General features: G+C 40.8%; 1 protein-coding gene across 1 annotated transcript in view; it reads left to right on the top strand.

Annotated features, from left to right (window-relative positions):
• Positions 1–8,544: 8,544 nt before the first annotated feature.
• The window catches only part of KLHDC10 (kelch domain containing 10), a 101,125-nt gene continuing 87,874 nt past the window's right edge, over positions 8,545–21,795 (top strand). The window contains exon 1 of the mRNA XM_006861131.1: positions 8,545–8,830. Within this exon, the coding sequence (XP_006861193.1) occupies positions 8,671–8,830 (160 nt within the window). The 5' untranslated portion in view covers positions 8,545–8,670. The remainder of the gene's footprint in view (positions 8,831–21,795) is intronic.

Raw genomic sequence — 21,795 nt, forward strand, 5'->3', positions numbered from 1 at the left:
CAGCCTGCAACAATTAAAGTAATATATTACTGCATTGCAATATGTCATTTTCATAATGCCAGCAAAATCAAGTTATTAAATAATGTAAAAAAAACTAAAGTTTAGTTATGTTTCAGTCTTTCAGTCATAAAGCACCACTATGCTAAGGAGCTCTGGTAGCGTAGTGGTTATGAATCGGGCTGCGAACTGCAAGGTCAGCAGTTTGAAACTACCAGCTGTTCCACGGGAGAAAAATGAGGCTTTCTGCTCCCGTAAAGATTTACAGCCTCGGAAACCCTGCACAGAGTTGCTATGAGTCAGAACCGACTCCACGGCACATACCAACAACAACAACAACAATGCTATGGTATTTTCAATAGCCTCATAGGCCTGTGAAACTTGACAATGAATAAAGGAGACTATGGAAGAATTGCTGCATTTGAGCTAGGTGTTGGAGAAGAATATTAAAAGTACCATGGACTGCCAGAAGAACAAACTTGTGCAGGAAGAAGTACAACCAGAATGCTCCTTAAAAGCATTCTTCATGCCTCACATTTCGAACATATTATGAGGAGAGACTAGTCCCTGGAGAAGGACATCACGCTTGGTAAAGTGAAGGGTCAGCAAAAAAGAGGGAGACCCCCCGATGAGATAAATTGGCACAGTGGCAGCAGCAGTGGTTTCAAGCGTAACAATGATGGTGAGGATGGCACAGGACCAGGCAGTGTTCCATTCTGTTGTCCATGAGTTGTATTCTACTTGATGGCACTTAACAAACAACACTCGAGCTTTGTCTTTATGATGGACGTTTCTAAACCCACCTGGTTAGTACCTGAACAGTAACTTTCACATGAAAATCAGAACCTGTTAAACAGAACTTCAAATCTTTAGTCATATTGCTTTCAAACACATACAAAATAACTTGATGGGCCTTTTCTGTGGCAGGTAGAAGATACCTGGGAGCAGAAGGTCTTTTCCCTGAGTTTGCTGCCTATAGGTACACTCACCCAAGATGGTGTAGAACTTCTGATACAATCAAATCTCTTAAAGCTGGAACCTTTGTAAGGCGGAATCCTGCAGGGAGTCTCAAGAAAAACTCAAATCTTTTTCACTAATAAAGGGCGCTAGAAAATGGTAAGAAAGCACCTTATCAAAGGCTGTAAACTGGTGAGAAACAGTGAAGTGCCGCTGAGTTACTGCTCTCTTAGGTTTCACTGTATAAACCCCCAACCCAATTCACTGAAACTGCAGTGATCATTGGAAACATAAATCTGACCCTGTCACCGCTCTGCTTAAACTTTTCAATGTCGCCTCACTCCATTAGGATTTAATCTAAACTGAACCTTGATGAGACTTCTCCTTCCCACATCATTTCAAGCAGAATTGTTTAACTCCTTCCCACATCATTTCAAGCAGAATTGTTTAACTCCTTCCCTACTGTACCTTAAAATCTTGAGTTCACCTTTGCATAGCGAAAGCACAGGGTCGTTTTCTTCCAAATCTCAAAGAGAAACTCAGCCCTTTGCGTCCAAAGCCAGACACAAGGAAACATGGAAGGTTTGAGATTAGGAGGTTTTGTTGGTCTGTTTAGAGGGGATTGTGGGTGCAAGGGCAGTCCCTGGGTTGACAATTGGAGACCTCCCAGCAGCAGGTACAATCCACCCAATGGGTCTGAGATCTGCTTTTATAAGGATTTGTTATTGTTAAGTGCCATTGAGTCAGTTATGACTCATAATGACCCTGTATAGAGTTTCAGAGGAGTGACTGGTGGGCTTGAACCTCTGACCTTGTTGTTAGCAGCCCAGTGCTTATCCTACAAAAGCCACTTGAAGAATCCTAATATGGGAATTGTTTTTGTTAAGTGCCATTGAGTGATTCGGTTCAGAGTCCATTCATAAGGACCAGAGTCAAGAGAACCTTATGTAGAAGCTCTACTCTTTAATAAGGAGTCCTGGTATGGCCCTACAGATCTTGAAAGGTTCTTTTTGATGATGAATATGACACAATTCCTCTTCAATTTGTCATTCCCAGCATAATAAGCCATGTGATTATCAGATTCAAAATGATCAATACTAGTCAATTTCTTCAGGCCACTGATGTCTAGAATATCACTGTTAATTAATGTGTTCCATTTCATTTTTGACAATATTTAATTTTCCTAGATTCATACTCCATAATTCCATGTTCCAATTATTAATGGATGTTTACAGCTGTTTCTCTTCGTTTTGAGTTGCACCCCATCGCAAATGAAGGTTCTGAAGGCTTTACTCCATTTGCATCATCATGGTCAACTTGACTTTGAGGAGGCATCTCTTCCCCAGTAGTTATTTTGAGTGCCTTCCAACCTGTAGGGCTCATCTTCTGGTACTATGTCTGATGACATTCTGGTGCTCGTCATCATGTTTCAATATTCAATATTCTGGTGTTTTCATCATTTTTCAGTAGTCAATATTCTGGTGCTGACAGTGTTCCACCGCTGTTCATAAGGTTTTCAGTGACTAAAAATCTGGAAGTATTCCTTCGCTCCTTCTTAGTCTGTCTTTGTCTTGAAGCTCATCTAAAACCTGTCTACCATGGGTGATCCTGGTGGTAAATATCAGTAGCATGGCCTCCAGAATCAAACCAACATGCAAGCCATCACAGTACGACAAGCTGACAAATGAGTGGTGGATATCTCTCTCTGTCTCTATATCTATCTGTCTATCTAATCTATACATATGTCCTGGTGTGGTGCTATGGGTTAATGCACTGGACTACAAAGAATAGTAAAGCTATTCTTTAAATGATTCTGTGAATGTCTGTCCACAGACACATAGTATCTAATTCTTTTATGTTAGGAATTTCTGATGTGTAAATCTACACTTTAATCTTCATCTTCTGTATCTATTCTTATCTTTTAATTTTACATTTGTAATTGTATATATTACAAGCTGATTTAAATTTTCTACAAGCAAAAAGAGGTGTCATTAAACAAAAATATAAACCATCAATAAGAGTATCTTCTTCTTGGTGCTTAGCACTGCATGTAATTTTTCACATCTTTACTAATGTAATTTTTTCTTCAGTTCTGTTAGCTTTAGAAACGCCAAGTGTGCTCTTTCCTTTTGTTTTTTTAATTTCAGGTCTTCTCACATTTGACCAATTGAAGAGAAATGGTGTTACATTCATCATTCAAAAAAACAAAAACTTTTCAAGATCTATCCTGAAGTATACCGATGTCAGTGATAGAATATCCAGAGGCTTACAAGAGAGACAAGTTAATATGGCTATTATTCAAATGTATACACCAATCACTAATGCCAAAGATGAGGCAATTAGAGATTTTTATGAACTTCTGCAGTCTGAAATTGATGAGACATGCAATCAAAATGCATTGTTAATTACTAGCGATTGGAATGTGAATGTTGGACACAAAGAAGGACCAGTAGTTGGAAAATATGGCTTTGGTGATAGAAACAACACTGGAAATTGCACGATAGAATTTTTGCAACACCAACAATTTATTCATTACAAATACTTCCCCCCCCCCAACAACATAACCCATGGGCCATATCAGATGGAATACACAGGATTCAATTTGACTACATCTATAGATGGATACATTAAACACTAAAGACCGAAGACTAGAAGAGTTGTGGGATGACTTCAAGAACATCATACATGAAGAATGCAAAAAGTCATTGAGAAGACAAGAAAGAAGGAAACGGTCAAAATGGATGTCAGAAGAGACACTGAAACTTGCTCTCCAGTGTAGAGATGCTAAAGCAAATGGAAGAAATGGGGTCCAAGAGCTCATTTCAAAGATCAACTTGAGAGGATCAAGCCAAATATTACAACAAAATGTGCAAAGATCTGGAATCAGAAAATCAAAAAGGAAGAACACTCTCAGCATTTTTCAAGTTGAGGGAACTGAAGAAAAATTCAAGCCTCGACTTTTGTTATTGAAAGATTATCTGGAAAAATTATTGAATGATGCAGAAAGCATCAAGAGAAGATGGAAGAAATACACAGAGTCCCTGTACCAAAAGGAAATGGTTAATGTTCAACCATTTCAAGAGGTAGCATATGATCCAGAGCCAATGATACTGAAGAAGGAAGTCCAAAGTGCATTGAAGGAACTGGCAAAGAACAAGGCACCAGGAATTGATGGAATACAAATTGAAATATTTCAAGAAAGTGAGGTGGCACAGGAGGCATTCACTCATCTCTGGCAAGAAATTTGGAAGACAACTATTTGGCCGACTGATTGGAAGAGATCTGTGTCTGTGCCCATTCCAAAGACAGGTGACCCAACAGAATGAGGAAATCATCAGACAATCTCTTTGATATCCCATGTGAATAAAGTTTTGCTAAAGGTGAGACAGAAATGGCTACAATCATACATTGGCAGAGAACTTCCAGAGGTTCAAGCTGGATTCAGAAAAGGCCGTGGAACGAGGGATATCATTGCTGATGTCTGATGGATCTTGGCTGGAAGCAGAGAATGTCAGAAAGATGCTTACCTGTGCTTTATTGACTATGCAAAGGCTTTCGATTGTGTGGATCATGACAAGCTATGGACAACATTGCTAAGTATGAGTATTCCGGAACACTTAATTGTGCTCACGAGGATTCTGTACCTAGACCAAAAAGCAGTTGTTCGAACAGAACATAGGAACACTGAATGGTTTAAAATTGAAAAAGGTGTGCGACAAGGTTGTATTCTTTCACCATACTTATTCAACCTGTATGCTGAGCAAATAATCTGAAAAGCTGGGTTGGGTTATATGAAGAAAAATGTGGCATCAGGATTGGTGGAAGACTTATTAACAACCTGTGATATGCAGATGATACAACCTTGCTTGCTGAAAGTGAAGAAGACTTAAAACATTTACTGATGAGATCAAAGAGCACAGCCTTCAGTATGGATTACATCTCAATGGAAAGAAAACAAAAATCCTCACCACTGGACCAATAAACAACATTCTTATCAACAGAGAAAAGATTGAAGTTGTCAAGGACTTCAATCTTCTTGGATCGACTATCAACACTCATGGAAGCAGCAGTCAAGAAATCAAACGATGTATTGCATTAGGCAAATGTGCTGCACAAGACCTTTTAAAGTGTTGAAGAGCAAAGATGTCAGCTTGAGGACTAAGGTGCGCCTGACCCAAGCCATGGTGTTTTCAATAACCTCATATGCATGCCAAAGCATGAATAAAGGAAGACCATAGAAGAATTGATGCTTTTGAGTTATGGTGTTGGAGAATATTGAAAGTGCCATGGGCTGCCAAAAGAACCAATAGATCCGTTTTGGAAAAAGTGAAGCCAAAACGCTCCCTGGAGGCCAAGATAGGCAAACTTTGTCTCTTATACTTTGGACATATTGTCAGGAGGGACCAGTCACTGGATAAGGATATCATGTTTGGTAAGGTGGAGGGTCAGAGAAAAAGAGGAAGACACCCAATGAGATTGATTGGCCAAGTGGTAGCATCGATGGACTCAAGCGTAATAACAGTTGCAAGGTTGGCCTAGGATCCGGCAGTGTTTCGTTCTGCTGTGCATAAGGTCGCTAAGAGTCGGTATCGACTCAATGGCACCTAACAACAATAACAACATAGATGGAGTCCTGGTGTGGCGCTGTGGGCTAATGTGTCAGACTGCAAAGTTGTTTGAACTGCAAGGTCGGTGGTTCAAGCTCACCAGCTGCTCCTTGGAAACCCTAAACAGGGTCGTTATGGGTCAGAATCGATTTGATGGCACTCAACAACAACAACAACATAGAAGGAGATAAGGAGCTCTGGTAGTGTCGTGGTTACAAATTGGGCTGCTAACCTCAAGGTCTAGCAGTTCGAAACTACCAGCTGTTACGCAGGAGAATGATGAGGCTTTCTGCTCCTGTAAAGATTTACAGCCTATATAGGGTTGCTATGAGTCGGAACTGACTCCACGGCATACCACCACCACCATAGTAGGAGATGATGGAGAATTTCAATATCATCAGGACAAAGCCAGAGGTCAACTGTGGAATAGACCATTAATTTTAAAACAGTTACAGCAGTACATTGACAGGGAATGACTAGTAACTCAAGCTAGATCAGAAGAGGATGTGGACTGAGGGCTAGCACTGCTGAAGTCAAAATGATCTTGGCTTGAAATCAGAGAATACCAGAAAGATGTTTACCTGTGATTTATTGACTATGAAAAGATATTCAACTGTGTGGATCATAATAAATTACTTATGCTCATGTGGAACCTGTACATAAACCAAGAGGTAGTCATTGGAACAGAACAAGGGGAAAGGTATGCATCAGAATTGTATCCTTTTACCATACTTATTCAATCAGTATGTTGAACAAATAATCTGAGAAGCTGGACTATACGAAGAATGTGGCATCAGGATTGGAGGACGTCATTAACAACCTGTGATATACAGATGACAAAATTTTACTTGCTGAAAGCCAAGAGGACTTGAATCACTTACTGATGAAGATCAAAGACTACAGCCTTCTGTGTGGATTACACCTCCACATAAAGGAAACAAAAATTCTCACAACTGAACCAATAAGCAAAATCATGATAAACAGAACAAAAAATGTTGAAGTTTCCAAAGATTTCATTTTACTTGGATGCACAATCAACACCAATTGAAGCAGCAGTCAAGAAATTAAAAGATATATTCCATTGGGCAAATCTGCTGAAAAGATCTCTTTTAAGTGTTAAAAAGTAAAGATGTCACTTTGAGGACTAAGGTGCACCTGACCGAAACCATGGCATTACCAACATAAGCAAATTTGACAATGAATAAGGAAGGCCAAAAAGTAACTGATGCCTTTGAATTATGGTGTTGGCAAAGACTATTAAATCTACCATGGACTTCCACAAGAATGAACAAATCTGTCTTGGAAGAAGTCCAGTCAGAATGCTCCTTAGAAGCTAGCATAGTGAGGCTTTGTTTCATATACTTTGGACATATTATCAGGCGGGACTATTCCCTGGAGGAGGACATCGTGCTCGGTAAAGTAAAGCACCAGCCAAAAGAGGGCGACCCTGAAGGAGATGGATTAATCCAGTGGCTGCAGCCATAAACGGCAACAGCTCTAATTGTGAGGACGGCAGAGGACTGGGTACCCTTTAGTTTCTGTGAGTAGGTACCGACTGCTGTGGCGCTGTAGGATAAGCACTGGACTGCTAACCGAAAGGTCAAGTTTGACAGGTGAAGGATAAAAGGAAGGGGACAAGGTAGGTATTTGGGCAGTTTAGTCCATCAAGGGCCAACGACCAATCCATGGGCGCGAATAAGGGGGAAATGGCAAAACCACAAAAACAAAGCAACGACTTGTGGTTTGAGCGGTGAAGAGAGGCCTCAGCCCCGCCCCTCTGGCGGAGGGCCACTGAGACCAGGACGAGAAAAACTCCACTTTTTGCTCAAATCCCTGCATCTACGTTTCCTATACTCACTCGCGTGGTATGCTGTCCCCACTTTTCTGGGAAAGTTCTCTGCTATAATAATCTTGTTGTAAAGTGCAGTCGAGTCGTTTCCAGCTCATAGCGATCCTGTGCAAGGTTTCCAAGGGGCGGCTGGTGAGTTCGAATCGCAGACCTTGCAGATCAAACCGACCGTGTAGTCCAGCGCATTATCCCGCAGCACCACACCAGGCCTCTATAATAAACTTAGGGCTTGGCTTGCTTGGCAAGGAGATACGGTTTGCTAGTCCTGTCCCTTTCTCACACCGAAACCAGGTCTCAAATCTGGGCATCCCGCCTGTGCACTTGACAGGGTTCAAATCCAACAGTCATTCCTTGGAAACTCTACACAGACAGAGTCACTATGAGTCAGAACCGAGTCAACAGCACTTAACAACAACAAGCGCAACTAATGCAATAAGCCAGCAATGGTTTTTACTGGGGTTTAGTTTGTATTTCTATGATTACTGGTGAGATAGAACAACTTTTCATGTTCGTTAATCCGGTTTTAAATTGTTCCTTTGCTTGCGACGTGGCTTATACTGATTTGAGCAAGCGAGGAATTTAGCCAATCCGACTGGAAAACAAGACAAATGAAACTCAGGAATAGTTCATTCTTACTTTGGATGTTTGACTCCGTCCATTGTCTCTCCCCAACCCCCGCCCCGGCTCCCCATCTCCTCCCCAAAAGAGCTCTTTGTGTGTGTCAGCAATCAGGGAAAGAGATATCAGTCAGCAAACATGTATCTTTGCACTGTATTGCCCCAAATGTGTGCATTATGCACATATCCTATTTGATTTCAATGTTTATGGGAAAGTGTTCCTGGATCCTAAAGCTGCCTGGAGTGCTGGGTCCGCCCAGAGACTTTCCGCAGAAATGGCCTCTCTCACTCGGCCTTCGATTGGCCCGCCTGATCCCGCAGGCGCCACCAGGACGCGGGCTCGCTTAACGCGCGGTGGATGCGAGTGTTGAGTAGCTGCTTCTGCCTTTTTCGTCCCCGACTTCTCCCCCGCCCCACTCTTTAGCCATAGCTATGGTTACCACGTCTCTCTCCGCCTCCCTCCACTTACAAAGAAGACGACTGCCTATTGGCTGCCTGTCACCAAGGCGGTCAGCCATTGGTCGACTGGGGGTCCGGGCGCTCCCCCTTCCCCTGTCTCCCGGGTCTCTTGAGGAGCCTGGTAGGTGGCTCAGCTGGTGCCGCCGGGCTGCCGGGACCGGGCTGCGGCAATCGTTAGCGGGCCATGTCGGCCGCCCAGGGATGGGACAGGAACCGCCGGCGGGGAGGAGGCGCCGCAGGCGGCGGAGGTAGCGGGTCCGGCGGGGGCAGTGGGGGCAGCGGGGGTCGGGGAACCGGCCAGCTCAACCGCTTCGTGCAACTCTCCGGGCGACCGCACCTGCCAGGTTAGTCTCGGGCCATGGTCCTGACAGCTTGCAGGCGCGGCAAGCTGTCACATGCCACCTTTTCTTTTCTCCCTGGCTTTCTTTTGCTTGGCAGGAGGAAAGGCAGGCCCCACGCGTAGTAGAGGGACGGGGGGCGAGAGAGAAAGGGAAGGTGGCTTTGAGGTCAGGGAGGAAACTGGGCCATCACGAAGAACCAGTATTTTTGTTTTGTTGAAAACTGTGTTGAGAGTTGTGATTCCTTTTCAAAGGAGAGGCCGGCTGTCTCAGTGACATTCCCAAATGTTTCGCTTACTCAATTCTCAGTCTCCTCCCCTTCCGCAGTTTGATCTTGAAAAAGAAAGACATTGGGGAATGATCTGCAAAAGGGTTTTAAATTGAGGGGAAGGGTATTCCAAAAAGTGATTTTGGAAAATAATCACCCTGAGTGTGTGAGAGTTAGGCATTCCGAAACGGAAGGAGAAGAAAGTGGGGGCTTGGTGGTGGTGGTGAGGGTGGGCGGGGGACACAGAACCGAAAGGATCAAGAAAACTAGTTGCATTATTAATATTTTGGAATGTCCAGAGACAGAATGGATAGTGGTGTCTGGATTTTAAGGGAGAAGAAAACAAAGATCAAGAATATACTTAGTGACGAAATTAGAATGTGTCTACGATATAAAAACAACGGATTGAAACCTGGGAAAAAATGTGTCCAGTGTCATTATCTTATGTTTAGTTTAAAATTCCTAATCCTTGAGTTCAGATGCCTGGAAAAATAAGAACAAACCAAGTTAATAAATGTGTGTAGACCATTTTAAAGGGGGTGCACTTGTAAGAGAATAAATATTCAATGTAATAGATGAAAGGTGGAGAATTAAACTGCACAGAATGTTAAGTATTATATGGGCAACCTTATCTTTACCATGAGGAGAAGTACCAGGCATGGTGCATGAATCCATTACCATGTTTTCTTGTGAATAATGTTGAAGTGGATGATGTCCGTGATATATATGCTTAGCTGATGAATTTTAAAGAATATGATGTTTTTTTACATGTGATTGCTACCATGCTTTGTACTTGTAAGTATTAAAAAAATATTCTTTGATTAATCTAAAGATAACAAAGGGAATTTTGCATATTCAATGAGACACTCATGTTTGTGACACGATTATGGATTCATACTAGAAATAAACACTAACCCTTTTATATACACCATTAAAATAAAAATGGAAGTATTTAGAAGTTATCAAGTGTAGATAATAATCCACTAGGAATTGGTATTGAGACAATAGTGTCAGACTGGGTACCCTAGAATTGCTAAATATGTTATTTTAAACATGAAGCAGAAAAGAGAAGAAATACTTATTCTTACAACAGATTAATTACAAAAGCTTGGATTTTGTTGGGTACTGATGGTTTAGAAGATCTATTTCTTAGCTTGAACACACAAGTTTGCCAGTTACATTCTTTAGGTGTTTGAGTTTAGATTAATTACAAAGACTTCAAGTAGACATTCCTAGGCTCCAAGAACCTGTTTGATGCACTTCCTCAGTGCGACCACCCGATGGCAGTGGAAGCCGTGAATTTTGACTTGGGGTTTAGGTGTGGAGCTTTTTCTGCATTCTTGAAGCACACAAGGCCAAGAACAACATTTGTGTGGTTTCCTTGTACATACTGAAAATTTGGCTAGGGGTTCATCAGCCTCTTCTTTCCACTTTCTTTCCACCTGTCTAGTACTTCGTTCCTTCTTACCTCAGCAGGCATCTTCTTATCTTTTCCCCATTCTCAAAATTAGGAAACATCTGAAATCTCACTACTTTGAAATTGTTTCCCAACAATTCTTTATCCTACCAGCAATTGCATTAGAAGTCATGTCTCTCTCTCTCTTTGATGGAGAGATTTTAAAAGATTTTATGTGATGGGGGAGGAACAGGAATGTCTAGACCTGGATTATGGCTGACCCGGAAAGTAAATCCTTTCTTCTTTTCTTTTTAAGGACACACTCAGGAGCTGGCTATCTCTCCTTGATCTCTAATCCCATTTTCCATTCTTCTCTACTAAGACTTCCAAATATTAGGGAATTCTCTTATTTATATTTATTCCTACTCTCTAACCAGCCTCCAGGGAATCAAAACCAAGCAACCTGATGGTCCTGGCATGGTCTATCTTTTTCAGTGACAGTGTCCTTCTCTGTCCAGTTATACAAGACTGAAACTCAGGCATCTTCCTTAGCATTGACCTCCCCCTTGTCCTGCAGATGTGATTCAGTTGCCAAGTCCAGTTTCTTTTACTTGGATAACTTCAGTCCATGCTGCCATCATCCTTCAGTTAAGTCTCCTGAAGTAACTTTCTCAACACTCTTCCTGTTTCTGTTCCTGCCCTCCAGTCGTTTGTATTGTTGTGAAATATATGTAACAAAACATTTGCCATTTTAACCGTCTAAAAGTGTACCCTTCAGTAACGTTAATTGATCCCACCATTATCCAGTTTCAAATATTTTTAATCCCTCCTAAACTCAAACTCAAGGAGCTCTGGTAGCATAGTGGTTACAAGTTGGGCTGCTAACATCAAGGTCGGCAGTTCGAAACTACCAGCCGTTCCATGGGAGAAAGATGAGACTTTCTGTTCCTGTAAAGATTTACAGCCTCAGCAACCCTATCCGGGTTGCTTTGAGTCGGAATCAACTCCACAGCACACCACCACTACCACCAAACACAAACTCTTGGTATGATGTTGTAGGATCAGCACTGAATTGCAAGCCACAAGGTTGGCGGTTCAAATTCACCAGCTGCTCTTCGGAAACCCGAAGGGTTGCTATGAGTCAGTACCTACTTGACGGCACTTAACAACAACAACAACAAACATGAACTCAATATCCCTTAAATAATAACATCCTACTTCCTCTTCTCCCATCCCTTGCTAATCACCAATAAACTTTTTTTTTTTTCACCAGTAAACTTTTGTCTGATGCGTTTGCATATTCTGAGTATTTCATATAAGTGGATCATAAAATATTTGTTCTTTTGTGTCTGACTTATTTCAGTTAGTTTAATGTCTTCAAGGTTCAGCCATGTCATGGCATGTATTAGAACTTGTTTTCTCTTTAGGGCTGAATAGCATTCCATTGTATGAATATATACTACATCTTGGTTATCTATTCATCTGTTGATGGACACTTGGGTTGTTTCCACCTTTTGGCTATTGTGAATAACACTGCAGTGAACATTTGTTTATAAGTAACTGAGTTACTTTTTTCAAGTCTTCTGAGTATATACCGAGGGGTGGAAATGTTGGGTCTTTTGGGGGACCGGCTCTATTGTGTTCCACGTTTGCTGTTCTGCTTTCCATTCCCAACAGCAAAGAATGAGAGTTCCGGTATCTCAGCATCTTCACCAATACATGTTAGTTTTTGTTTTCCTGATGGTAGCCGTCTTAGTGGGTATGAAGTGGTGTATCATTTTGGTTTTGATTTTCTGTGACTAATGACATTAAAGAGCATCATTTCATATGTTGTTGACTGTATGTATATATTCTTTTTAATTTTTATTTTTTGCACCCACCTGGACTGCAGGGTTGACTTGGAGTACTACAAGGTTGATGGGACAAACTCACCAGCCACTCCTTGGAAACCCTATATAGGGTCACTGTGAGTCAGCGCTGATACAATACCACTTAACAATAACAACAACTCATCCATCCATCCATCCTCACACATCCTTGTCCTCCCACCTAACCACCCACACAGCCACCCATTCACCCAACCACCCACACCCACCCATTCACCCATCCATCCTCACATCCCCTTGTCCACCTATGTAACCACCCCCACACACAGTCTCTTCACACACACATCCATCCATCCATCTTGTATATATTCTTTAGAGAAATTTCTGTTGGAAAAATTCATCATTTTGTGTGTTGCTCTTTATATATTCTGGATATCAAACTCTTATGAAATATATGACTACCAAATATTTTTCCCATCCCCCAATTTTTTTATAGCACACTGATCTTTTGCCAGCACAAATCTATTCTCATCTTTGCTTGTAACTCTCTACTCGTTGCTCTTGGGTGGTGGTGGTTATGTACCATGGAGTCGGTTCTGACTCATAGTGACCCTGTACAGGGTTTCCGAGGCTGTAAATCTTTACGGGAGCAGAAAGCCTCATCTTTCTCCCACGGAACAGCTGGTAGTTTCGAACTGCTGACCTTGTGGTTCACAGCCTGATTCGTAACCACTATGTTTAGGAACAGGCAAAATCCTTAACATGACCTAAAAACACTGTTTAATCTGGACCACTTCTGACTTTCAACTAATCATCCATCATGTTTTCTCATTCTTTGCTTTTTGGCCTTTCTTACTTCCTTGGATATAAGGAGCCCTGGTGGTGCAGAGGGTTAAACACTAGCAGTTCAAATCCATGAGTCATTCCACAGGAGAACGATAAGGCTGCTTGTTTCCATAAAGCTTTGTGTCTTGGACACTATATGGAACAATTCTTCTCTGTTTTATAGGGGTACTATGAATCAGAATTGACTTGAGGGCAGTAGGTTTTGGGTATATTATAAGTACCCTCGTGGCATAGTGGTTAAGCATTTGGCTGCAAATGTTAAAGGTTTAGGGTTCAAACCTCCCAGCTGCTTGTCAGGAGAAAGACGTGGCCATTTGCTTCTGTAAAGATTACAGCCTTGGGAACCCTATGGAGCAGTTGTGCTCTTAGCTCACTGTGGCACCAAGTTTGGCTTCTGGGTGGACATAGCATTCTCTCTCTTGCCACAGGGCCGTTGTCTATACCATTCCAGCATCTGGTATCCCTTATATTTTCTTACTTTGAATCTCTGCTTGATCACACCGTTTACCCCTTGCCCCGTCTCTTCTTTCTGTACACCCTCATAGCTCCGGGGTGGGGGGTGCTCCTTGGGTAGTATTCAAATGTTGTGGTTGTTTGATGCACATGCACACATGAGAGGGCTTCACAAGACTCGTGGAAAAATGGAATGAAAAGATAGTGGAATTTTTCCATGAGCTCTTTGAAACCCCCTCATATATGTTTTAATACATTGTCATTATGTGTAAGCAGTTAGTATCTAGTGGTTTTGATTGATTGTTATTGTTAAGTGCTGTCAACTTGGTTCTGACTCACAGTGACCCTGTTTAGGGTTTCCGAGTGTGGTTTACTCCCTTATTGGGAACATGGTAGTAGCCCCACACGGTAAGCACCAGACTGTGAACTACAAGGTCCATGGTTTGAGCCTGCCAGTTACTCCATAGGAGAAGGAATCTGCTCCCTTGAAAATTTAAAGCCTTGGAAACCCTATACAGGGTCAGTATGAATACTTCATGGCATTTAACAACACCTATTCCCTGTGAGAGACCTGATACGGCGCTGTAGGACAAGCACCAGACTGCTAACCAGAAGGTTGCCAGTTCAAACCTACCAGCCACTCCTCAAAACCCTATACAAGGTTACTATGAATTGAAATAGATTCAACAGCACTTAACAACAACATTCCTTGTAGCTCTATTAGCTCTGGCCAAATGGGCAAAATCAAGTTCCCAAACATGTAAAGTAGTGGCTAGACCCGTGCCCCACATCCATGGTGACAGCACAAATACTGTTTCTAAAAACCTTGGGTGAGCAACTTCGAGTCTTTCTGCTATTTTCTAAAATAAATAGTGATATGTGTTTGTTCCATAGGCCAAGAAATTCATAGATTCTTAGTCCTGGATTTCTGCTAACTCAGTGTCTATAAAACCAGGGAAAGAACAGGGAACAGGATTTTTTGTAGAATAGGAATGCCAAGGAAGAGCCCAGGGGCAAGAGTAATGGAGCCCAATTACTGTTGTCACTTATTTGTGTGTTTGGTTAAATACCATGTGTTAGCTGGGGAAACTGTTAACCCATGTTGTGAACATAGGAACTGGAAAACTGACAGAAAGAGGAGGAAAAATTAAAACACTTGGTGAAATTGGGTATAAATAATATGCATGTCTCTTAAGCATTTAAAATGAGTAATATGTGCACATGGTAGACAGTTGCGATGGTACAACAGACAGAGCATATGGTAAAAGGGACATTGACATTGTATTTTACCTTCTACCTTTGACTCTAGCTTTTGGCTCCCTTCCCCAGAAGCAGTCAATGATAAAGTCTCTTATGCATACTTCCCAGCAATGTGTGATGTGTATTTGGGGATGTGTGTGTAGAGGAAGAGTGAGGGTGATTGCTGGTGGCATCCCTTTGTTTGGTTGGGTTTTAAGGTTTTTAAGGTCTTCTTGCTAACACAGATAATGACCCCATAATGATTCCTATACATATGTAATCTTACTTATCAGTGAGTATATCTTTAGGAAGGTTCCTAGAAATACAATTGTTGGGTCAAAAGATATGTTCTATTAACATTTTGATCAATATTGTCAAATTGCTTTCTGTAGAGGTCCCAGCTTATGTCCTGCTGTTGGTGTTCAGAGTGCTGGCTCCCCATACCCTTAGGAATAGAGTGGGTTCTCACACTTCTAAGTTGCCAGTTTGATAGGTATATCTTTCAAGTTATGAGGGATTAAACTTCTTTTCAATAGGTATAAGAGTGTGTTTATTTTTTTAACTTATAGTATTTGTTTATATTTTGGTTCATTTTTCTATTGGGGTAGTTCTTACTATTTCTATGTCCATATGTTTTAAGGAAATTAATCCTATGTCTTTGACATGTATTGCATATCTTTTCCATAGTTTGTCATTTGTCTTTTGGCTTTGTTTATAATATATTTTTTTTCAACAGAAATTTTTAAAAAATTCAATCTTTCATGAACTCTTAAGTTTTTCATTGCAAAAGAGGCCATCCCTATGAGGGGCTTCAGAAGCTCATGGGAAAATGGAATTGAAAGGTAGTGGGGTTTTTCCATGAACTTTTTGAGGTCCCCTCATATTTCAATATTATTTCTAATTAAAATTTAAATTTTTGTGTTTGTTTTCTAGTAAAAGTTTTTATTTTTAAATTAATGCATTTATCCCTATAAACTACAAGTTGGGTAAAGTTGAGGTAGGTAGAAATCCAACATTACTTTTCTTCTAGGTAGCTCATTTACCTCAGTACCCTTTATTAATATGTAATTCGTCTTTCTTCACTGATTCTAAATTTCCTGTAGAGATGTACTTAATTCCTACATATAATTTGATGTTATTACCGGACTTTTGTCCTGTTTCATATCTCAGCTCACTTACATATCTAATGATATTAAGCCTTTCCCCATCTATTTCACAGAGTTTACCTATTTACCATGTTAAAGTAGTCAGCTGGTCCCATTTTACTAAGGTTTTAAAAATACTAAATGGAAATTGATTTTATCAAATGCTTTTATAACATTTGGGAATTGTGATGTGATGTTTCTCCTTTGATCTATAACTGTGGTGAATTGTATTATATTATTCGATTTAATATTCCTGAACCATCCTTGTATTCCTAAATCAACTTGCTCTGTCATGGTGTTACGTTCTTTTAAATGTTCTGCTGGGTTTGCCTTGCTAAATTTTAATTAGAAATTTTTATCATAGGATAAGGCTTTGTAGTTTTCTTTTGTGTGCTATCTTTATTGGATTATGCTACTCATAGAAGTAAATCCTAAGCATTTTTCTATTATAGCTCTGCATTTTTTTTTTTTTTGGCCTCCACTCCATGGTTAAACAGCATTGAGGTTAAAGATTTGGCTGAATTCCCTATGAAATCATTTGAATCTTGGTGGTTTCTTTATGGGAGTCATTTTTGACATTATTTCTACTTCTATGATAATTTGATAGTTTACAATTTATATCTTTTTGGAAAAGCTTTGGTAATTTGTATTAGCCTAGAAAGTCATCCATTTCATTCAAGCATTCAAAATGATTTTCATGAAGTTGAGCAAAGTATTCTTTTATAATTAAAAAAAAAAAAATGCATCCTCAGTGCCTGATTCTTCATTCAGTCACTGCACATCTACCAGTTTGTCATCTTGTGGTGGCTGTGTGTTATTGTCATGCTGGAAGCTATGCCACTGGTCTTTGAAATAGCAGCAGGGCAGGGGCACTGCTAAAAACCATGTGGGGACCATGTCTGACTTCCCTTGGCTTCAAAAATGGAAAAGGGAAACTCAAAATCAGCCCAAGGATGATTCCTATGAAGTGGACCCTATTCTGACACCAGCCATTGCTTCCACAGCCCACTCGGCTTCACATCTGGGTTTGATAATCCATTGCAGTCGCCACACAGAATTTTTAACACTCCTCACGATTATGAGTTTAATTAGGGAAGTGAACAGGGTATAATTCAGGATCAAAACCAACTCAGGAGGCGACAACTCTCCTGTCAGGAACGCTGCTTGTCTGCCAGACTGTAGGCATGCCTCACTTTTGTCTTTGACCTCTCAGCCATGTGGCCCCTTGGCCTCTGCTTCAGTCCATGGGCTTAGAGCCCACAGTAGATGTGTCTCTCCGTGCCGCTGTCTTTGCCATTGACTCTGCTGTTGCAGTTTTTCTAGCTAGGGATCTCACGCTTCACTCATGCTCTTCCTTCTTGAAGGCCCTGGGATCTTCTGTCTCTGCTTCTGAAATGGCTCCTTTTAAACCTAGCTGTAGGACAAATCTAACCAATCCTATGCTTAGAGTCCTATATACCTTATTTGCATGTTCCCACCCAATCACTTACTGGGAATTAAGAAGACTTTGGACAGAAAAGCCATAAAAAGTCAATTCAAGGCACCACAGGCACCCATAGTGGGCAGGTTTCATTGTCACCTCTAGACTATATGACAAACTAAGGAGAGCTGGACCACTTCTGAATGTTTAGCCACTAAAAACTTACTGAATAGCAATGGAACATTGTCCTGATATATGCTGAAAGATGAGCTGCCTTCTCGAAGTAGAGTTGATCTTAATGACATAGATGGAGCACAACTTTCAGGACCTTCATTTGCTGATAAGGAACAACTTATAATGAGAAGAAACAGTGTAAATATCTGCTAGTAATTGGAAAGTGGAATGTATGAGGTGTGAATTTAGGAAAGCTGAAAATTGTAAAAAATAAAATGGAATATATAAAGCTCAATATCATGGTATTGTTAAGTGTCATCGAGTTGGTTCCGACTCATAGTGGCCCTGTATAGGGTTTCCAAGGAGCGGCTGGTGAGTTTGAATCACCAGTCTTGCAGTTCAAACCATCCTTGTGGTCCAGTGCTTATCCTAACAGTGCCACCCCAGGACTCCTAGAAATTAGTGGAATGGATTGGTATTGACCATTTTGAATCAGACAGTATGTGGATTTACTATACCAGGAATGACAGATTCAAGAGGAATGGCATTGCGTTCATCATCAAAAAGAACACTTCAAGATTTATCTTGAAAGACAATGCTGTCTGTGACAGGATAGTATCCATATGTCTACAAGGAAGACCAGTTACCACTGTTATTCAAATTTATGCACCAACCACTAAAGCCAGTGATGATGAAATTGTAAAAATTCCACCGACTTCCTCAGTCTGAAGTTGATCAAACATGCAATCAAGATGCATTGATAATTACTGGTGATTGGAATGCAAAAGTTGGAAACAAAGAGGAAGGATCAGTAGTTGGAAAATATGGCCTTAGTGATAGAATTGATGCTGGGGATTGTATGGTAAAAATTTACAAGACCAATGACTTACTCATTGCAAATACCTTTTTCAGTAACATATAAGGTGCCTATACGTGTAGACCTCACCAGGTGGAATACACAGGAATCCCATCTGTGGAAAGAAATGATACGTAAGCTCATTATCATCCAAGACAAGGCCAGGGGCAGAAAGTTGAACAGACCATTAATTGCTAATATGCAAGTTCTGGCCCAAGGTGAAGAAAAAATTTCAAAGCCCTCAAGCATCACATATAACCTTGAACATAACCCACCTGAATTTACAGACCATCTCAAGAACAGATTTAATGCATTATACACTAATAACCAAATAGTTTTGGATGATGATAATGAGCTTATCCATCATTTCTACCCACAAATGGATTCCTGTGTATTCCATCTGGTGAGGTCTACACGTACAGGAACCTTATATGTTACATATAAGAGCTGTGGGATGACATGATGAACATCATACATGAATAAAGCAAAAAGTCATTAAAAACACAAAGACAAGACCAAAATGGATGTCAGAAGAGACTGAAACTTACTCTTGAGTGTAGAGGTGCTAAAGCAATAGGAGGAAATGATGATGTAAAACAGAAAATTTCAAAGTGCAGATTGAGAAGAACAGGATAATATAATGAAATGTGCAAAGACCTCGAGTTGGAAAACCAAAAGGGAAGGACGTTTTTCAAGTTGAAAAAACTGGAGAAACATTCAAGTCACGGTTGCAATATTGAAGGATTCCATGGGCAAAATATTGAGTGATGTGGAAAGCATCAAAAGAAGATGGAAGGAATACAGAGTCACTGTACTAAAAAGAAATGGTCGATACAGCTGTTCTGTATACAGCCACAAGTACACTAGCTCCTTCCCCAGAGATGATGATACAGAGTCCAACCTTGCAGTTAGCAGTTCAGTACTTATCCTACAGTGCCACATCAGGACTTTGAAAGTTTAACTGAATTAAATTTAAAAATATTCCATTATTTCAGATCTCTTCAGGAGTAGGACATGTTTAGATCTTGGATCTCATTTGTATGACATCCAGACCTTTTAAGCTTTTCAAAATTACCATTTACATCCTACTTGCCTTTCTCAGTCTTGTTGTCCATGCCCCTTACCATATTTTCAGCAATGCCTGTACTACTTCATGCTGCCCCATTTTTGTGTATTCTTCTCCCCTTTCATTTCTTTCCTGGACTCTACCTGCTGGTATTGAAGACCCCCAATGAGATGGATTGGCAGTGGCAGTAGCCCAGTTGTGAGGCTGATGCAGGACTGGGTAGGGTTTGGTTCTGCTGTGCGTAGGATTGCTGAGTTGGAACCTACTTGATGGATTGGCAGTGGCAGTAGCCCAGTTGTGAGGCTGATGCAGGACCGGGTAGGGTTTGGTTCTACTGTGCGTAGGATTGCTGAGTTGGAACCTACTTGAGGACACCTAACAACATTGTCTTAGGTCTCTTCTTAGTGCTTAACCAAAACAAAACCCAGTGGCATCAAGTGGTGTCCAAGTCATAATGACCTTGTATATATAAGGTTTCCAAGGATGTAAATCTTTAAAGAAACAGACAGCCTAATTTTTCTTCCATGGAGCAGTTGGGGGGTTTGAACTGCCAACCTTTGCACCTGGTAATCCAGTACTTATCCTATAGCACCACCAGGGCTCTTTTCCTTGAGCTATTGTGTTGTGTGCCATCTAGTCCATTTTGACTCTTAGCGACACTTAATAGGGTTTCCAAGAGTGACTGGTGGGCTTGAACTGCTGTTAGCATTCAGTGCTTATCCTACACACCACGCCTTGAGCTGTTGTTGTTAAGTGCCCTTGAATTGGTTCCGACTCATAGCAACCCTGTATAGGGTTTCCAAGGAGCAGCTGGTGCTTCTCCTATATACAGTACCACAATCTCTTAAATCTTTTCTGTCCTTGAACCATCATACATTTGGTAAGGTTTATTGTTCCCCACCCTCTACCATCACCATGATAAAAGAAACACAAACTCATTATAGAAAAATTGAAACTAGAGAAAAACATTAATAATCATTCCAGTAAAGACAACTGAATCAGCATTTTGAAGTTAAACTTTTTTCCATCTGTATCAGTACACTTTGTTTTACTTAATACCGTATTGTATCTCACCAGTAGCAATATGGGATTCTCTTAAAACTTTTATATTTGTATGTTTTGCTCACAATGCTTGTTCATGTTTTCTGTTGTTTGATTAGATGCGCTCACTTCCACATCAATTTATCATACAAGTGACTTTGTAGGGTTTTTCCAGCTGATGTTCTCTTTGACTTCTTTCCTTCACAGCCACACTTTCCGAAAGAATAGATTCTGTTATTTAATTTCTTTCTTTATTCCTCTCTCCAATGCAGTCTCACTTCTGCCTCCATTGTTCCACTCAAGTGTTCTTGCTAAGTTAGTAATTTTCTAATGACTAAATCTTGGAGCTCTCCTCGTCTCTACCCTATCTGACCTCTAGAGCTTGATTCTGATCACCTCCTCGGCTAGATCCTGGGAATGCAGTAAGATAAAGCCCCAGTTCCTAACGAACTCCTGCCTACCCTTGATCTCTCGACTTACCATTATTTTTTCTTTCTTTTAATATTTATTGGTGTACAGGTGTCCTTTTTGCCCCCTTCTTACTTTTATATTTTTATATTTAATATTGGTGTACAAGTATCTTTTTCCGCCATCTTACTTTTGTATTTTCCCTGGGTGATATCACTAATATCCTGACAACTCCCAAATCAATCTCAACTCCATTCCTTTCTTTCTGTCCTGTTTGCCAGTGGCCACTAGACATGTCTTCAAGTGATAGGTTGCTATTAAGTGCTGACTCATAGTGACTCTGTATAGGGTTTCTGAGGCTGTAAATTTTTACTGGAGCAGAAAGCCTCATCTTTCTTCCTTGGAGTGGTTGGTGGGCTTGAACCATTGGCCATGTAGTTAATAGTCCAGTGCTTATCCTACAGAGCCACAGAAAACATCTCATCGTATTTCCTGCCACACTTGTTTTTCCTCCTGCGCGTCTCACCCTGACTAATTTAATTTAATTGGCCGTATCATCAATTCACTGACTCAAACCAGAAACCAGGGTGTTAACATTGGATTTCCTTCATTTATCCAGTTGTTGTTGTTGTTAGGTGCCATTGAGTCGGTACCGACTCATAGCGACCTTAGCCTGATCCTGGGCCAGCCTCACTATTGTTGCCATGCTTGAGCCCATTGATGCTGCCACTTTGCTAATCCATCTCTCTGGGGGTCTTCCTCTTTTTATCTAACCCTCCACCTTACCAAACATGATATTCTTCTCCTGTGACTGGTCCCTCCTGACAATACTT

Source organism: Chrysochloris asiatica, unplaced genomic scaffold (assembly GCF_000296735.1).
Source record: "Chrysochloris asiatica unplaced genomic scaffold, ChrAsi1.0 scaffold00041, whole genome shotgun sequence".
NCBI lineage: Eukaryota > Metazoa > Chordata > Mammalia > Afrosoricida > Chrysochloridae > Chrysochloris > Chrysochloris asiatica.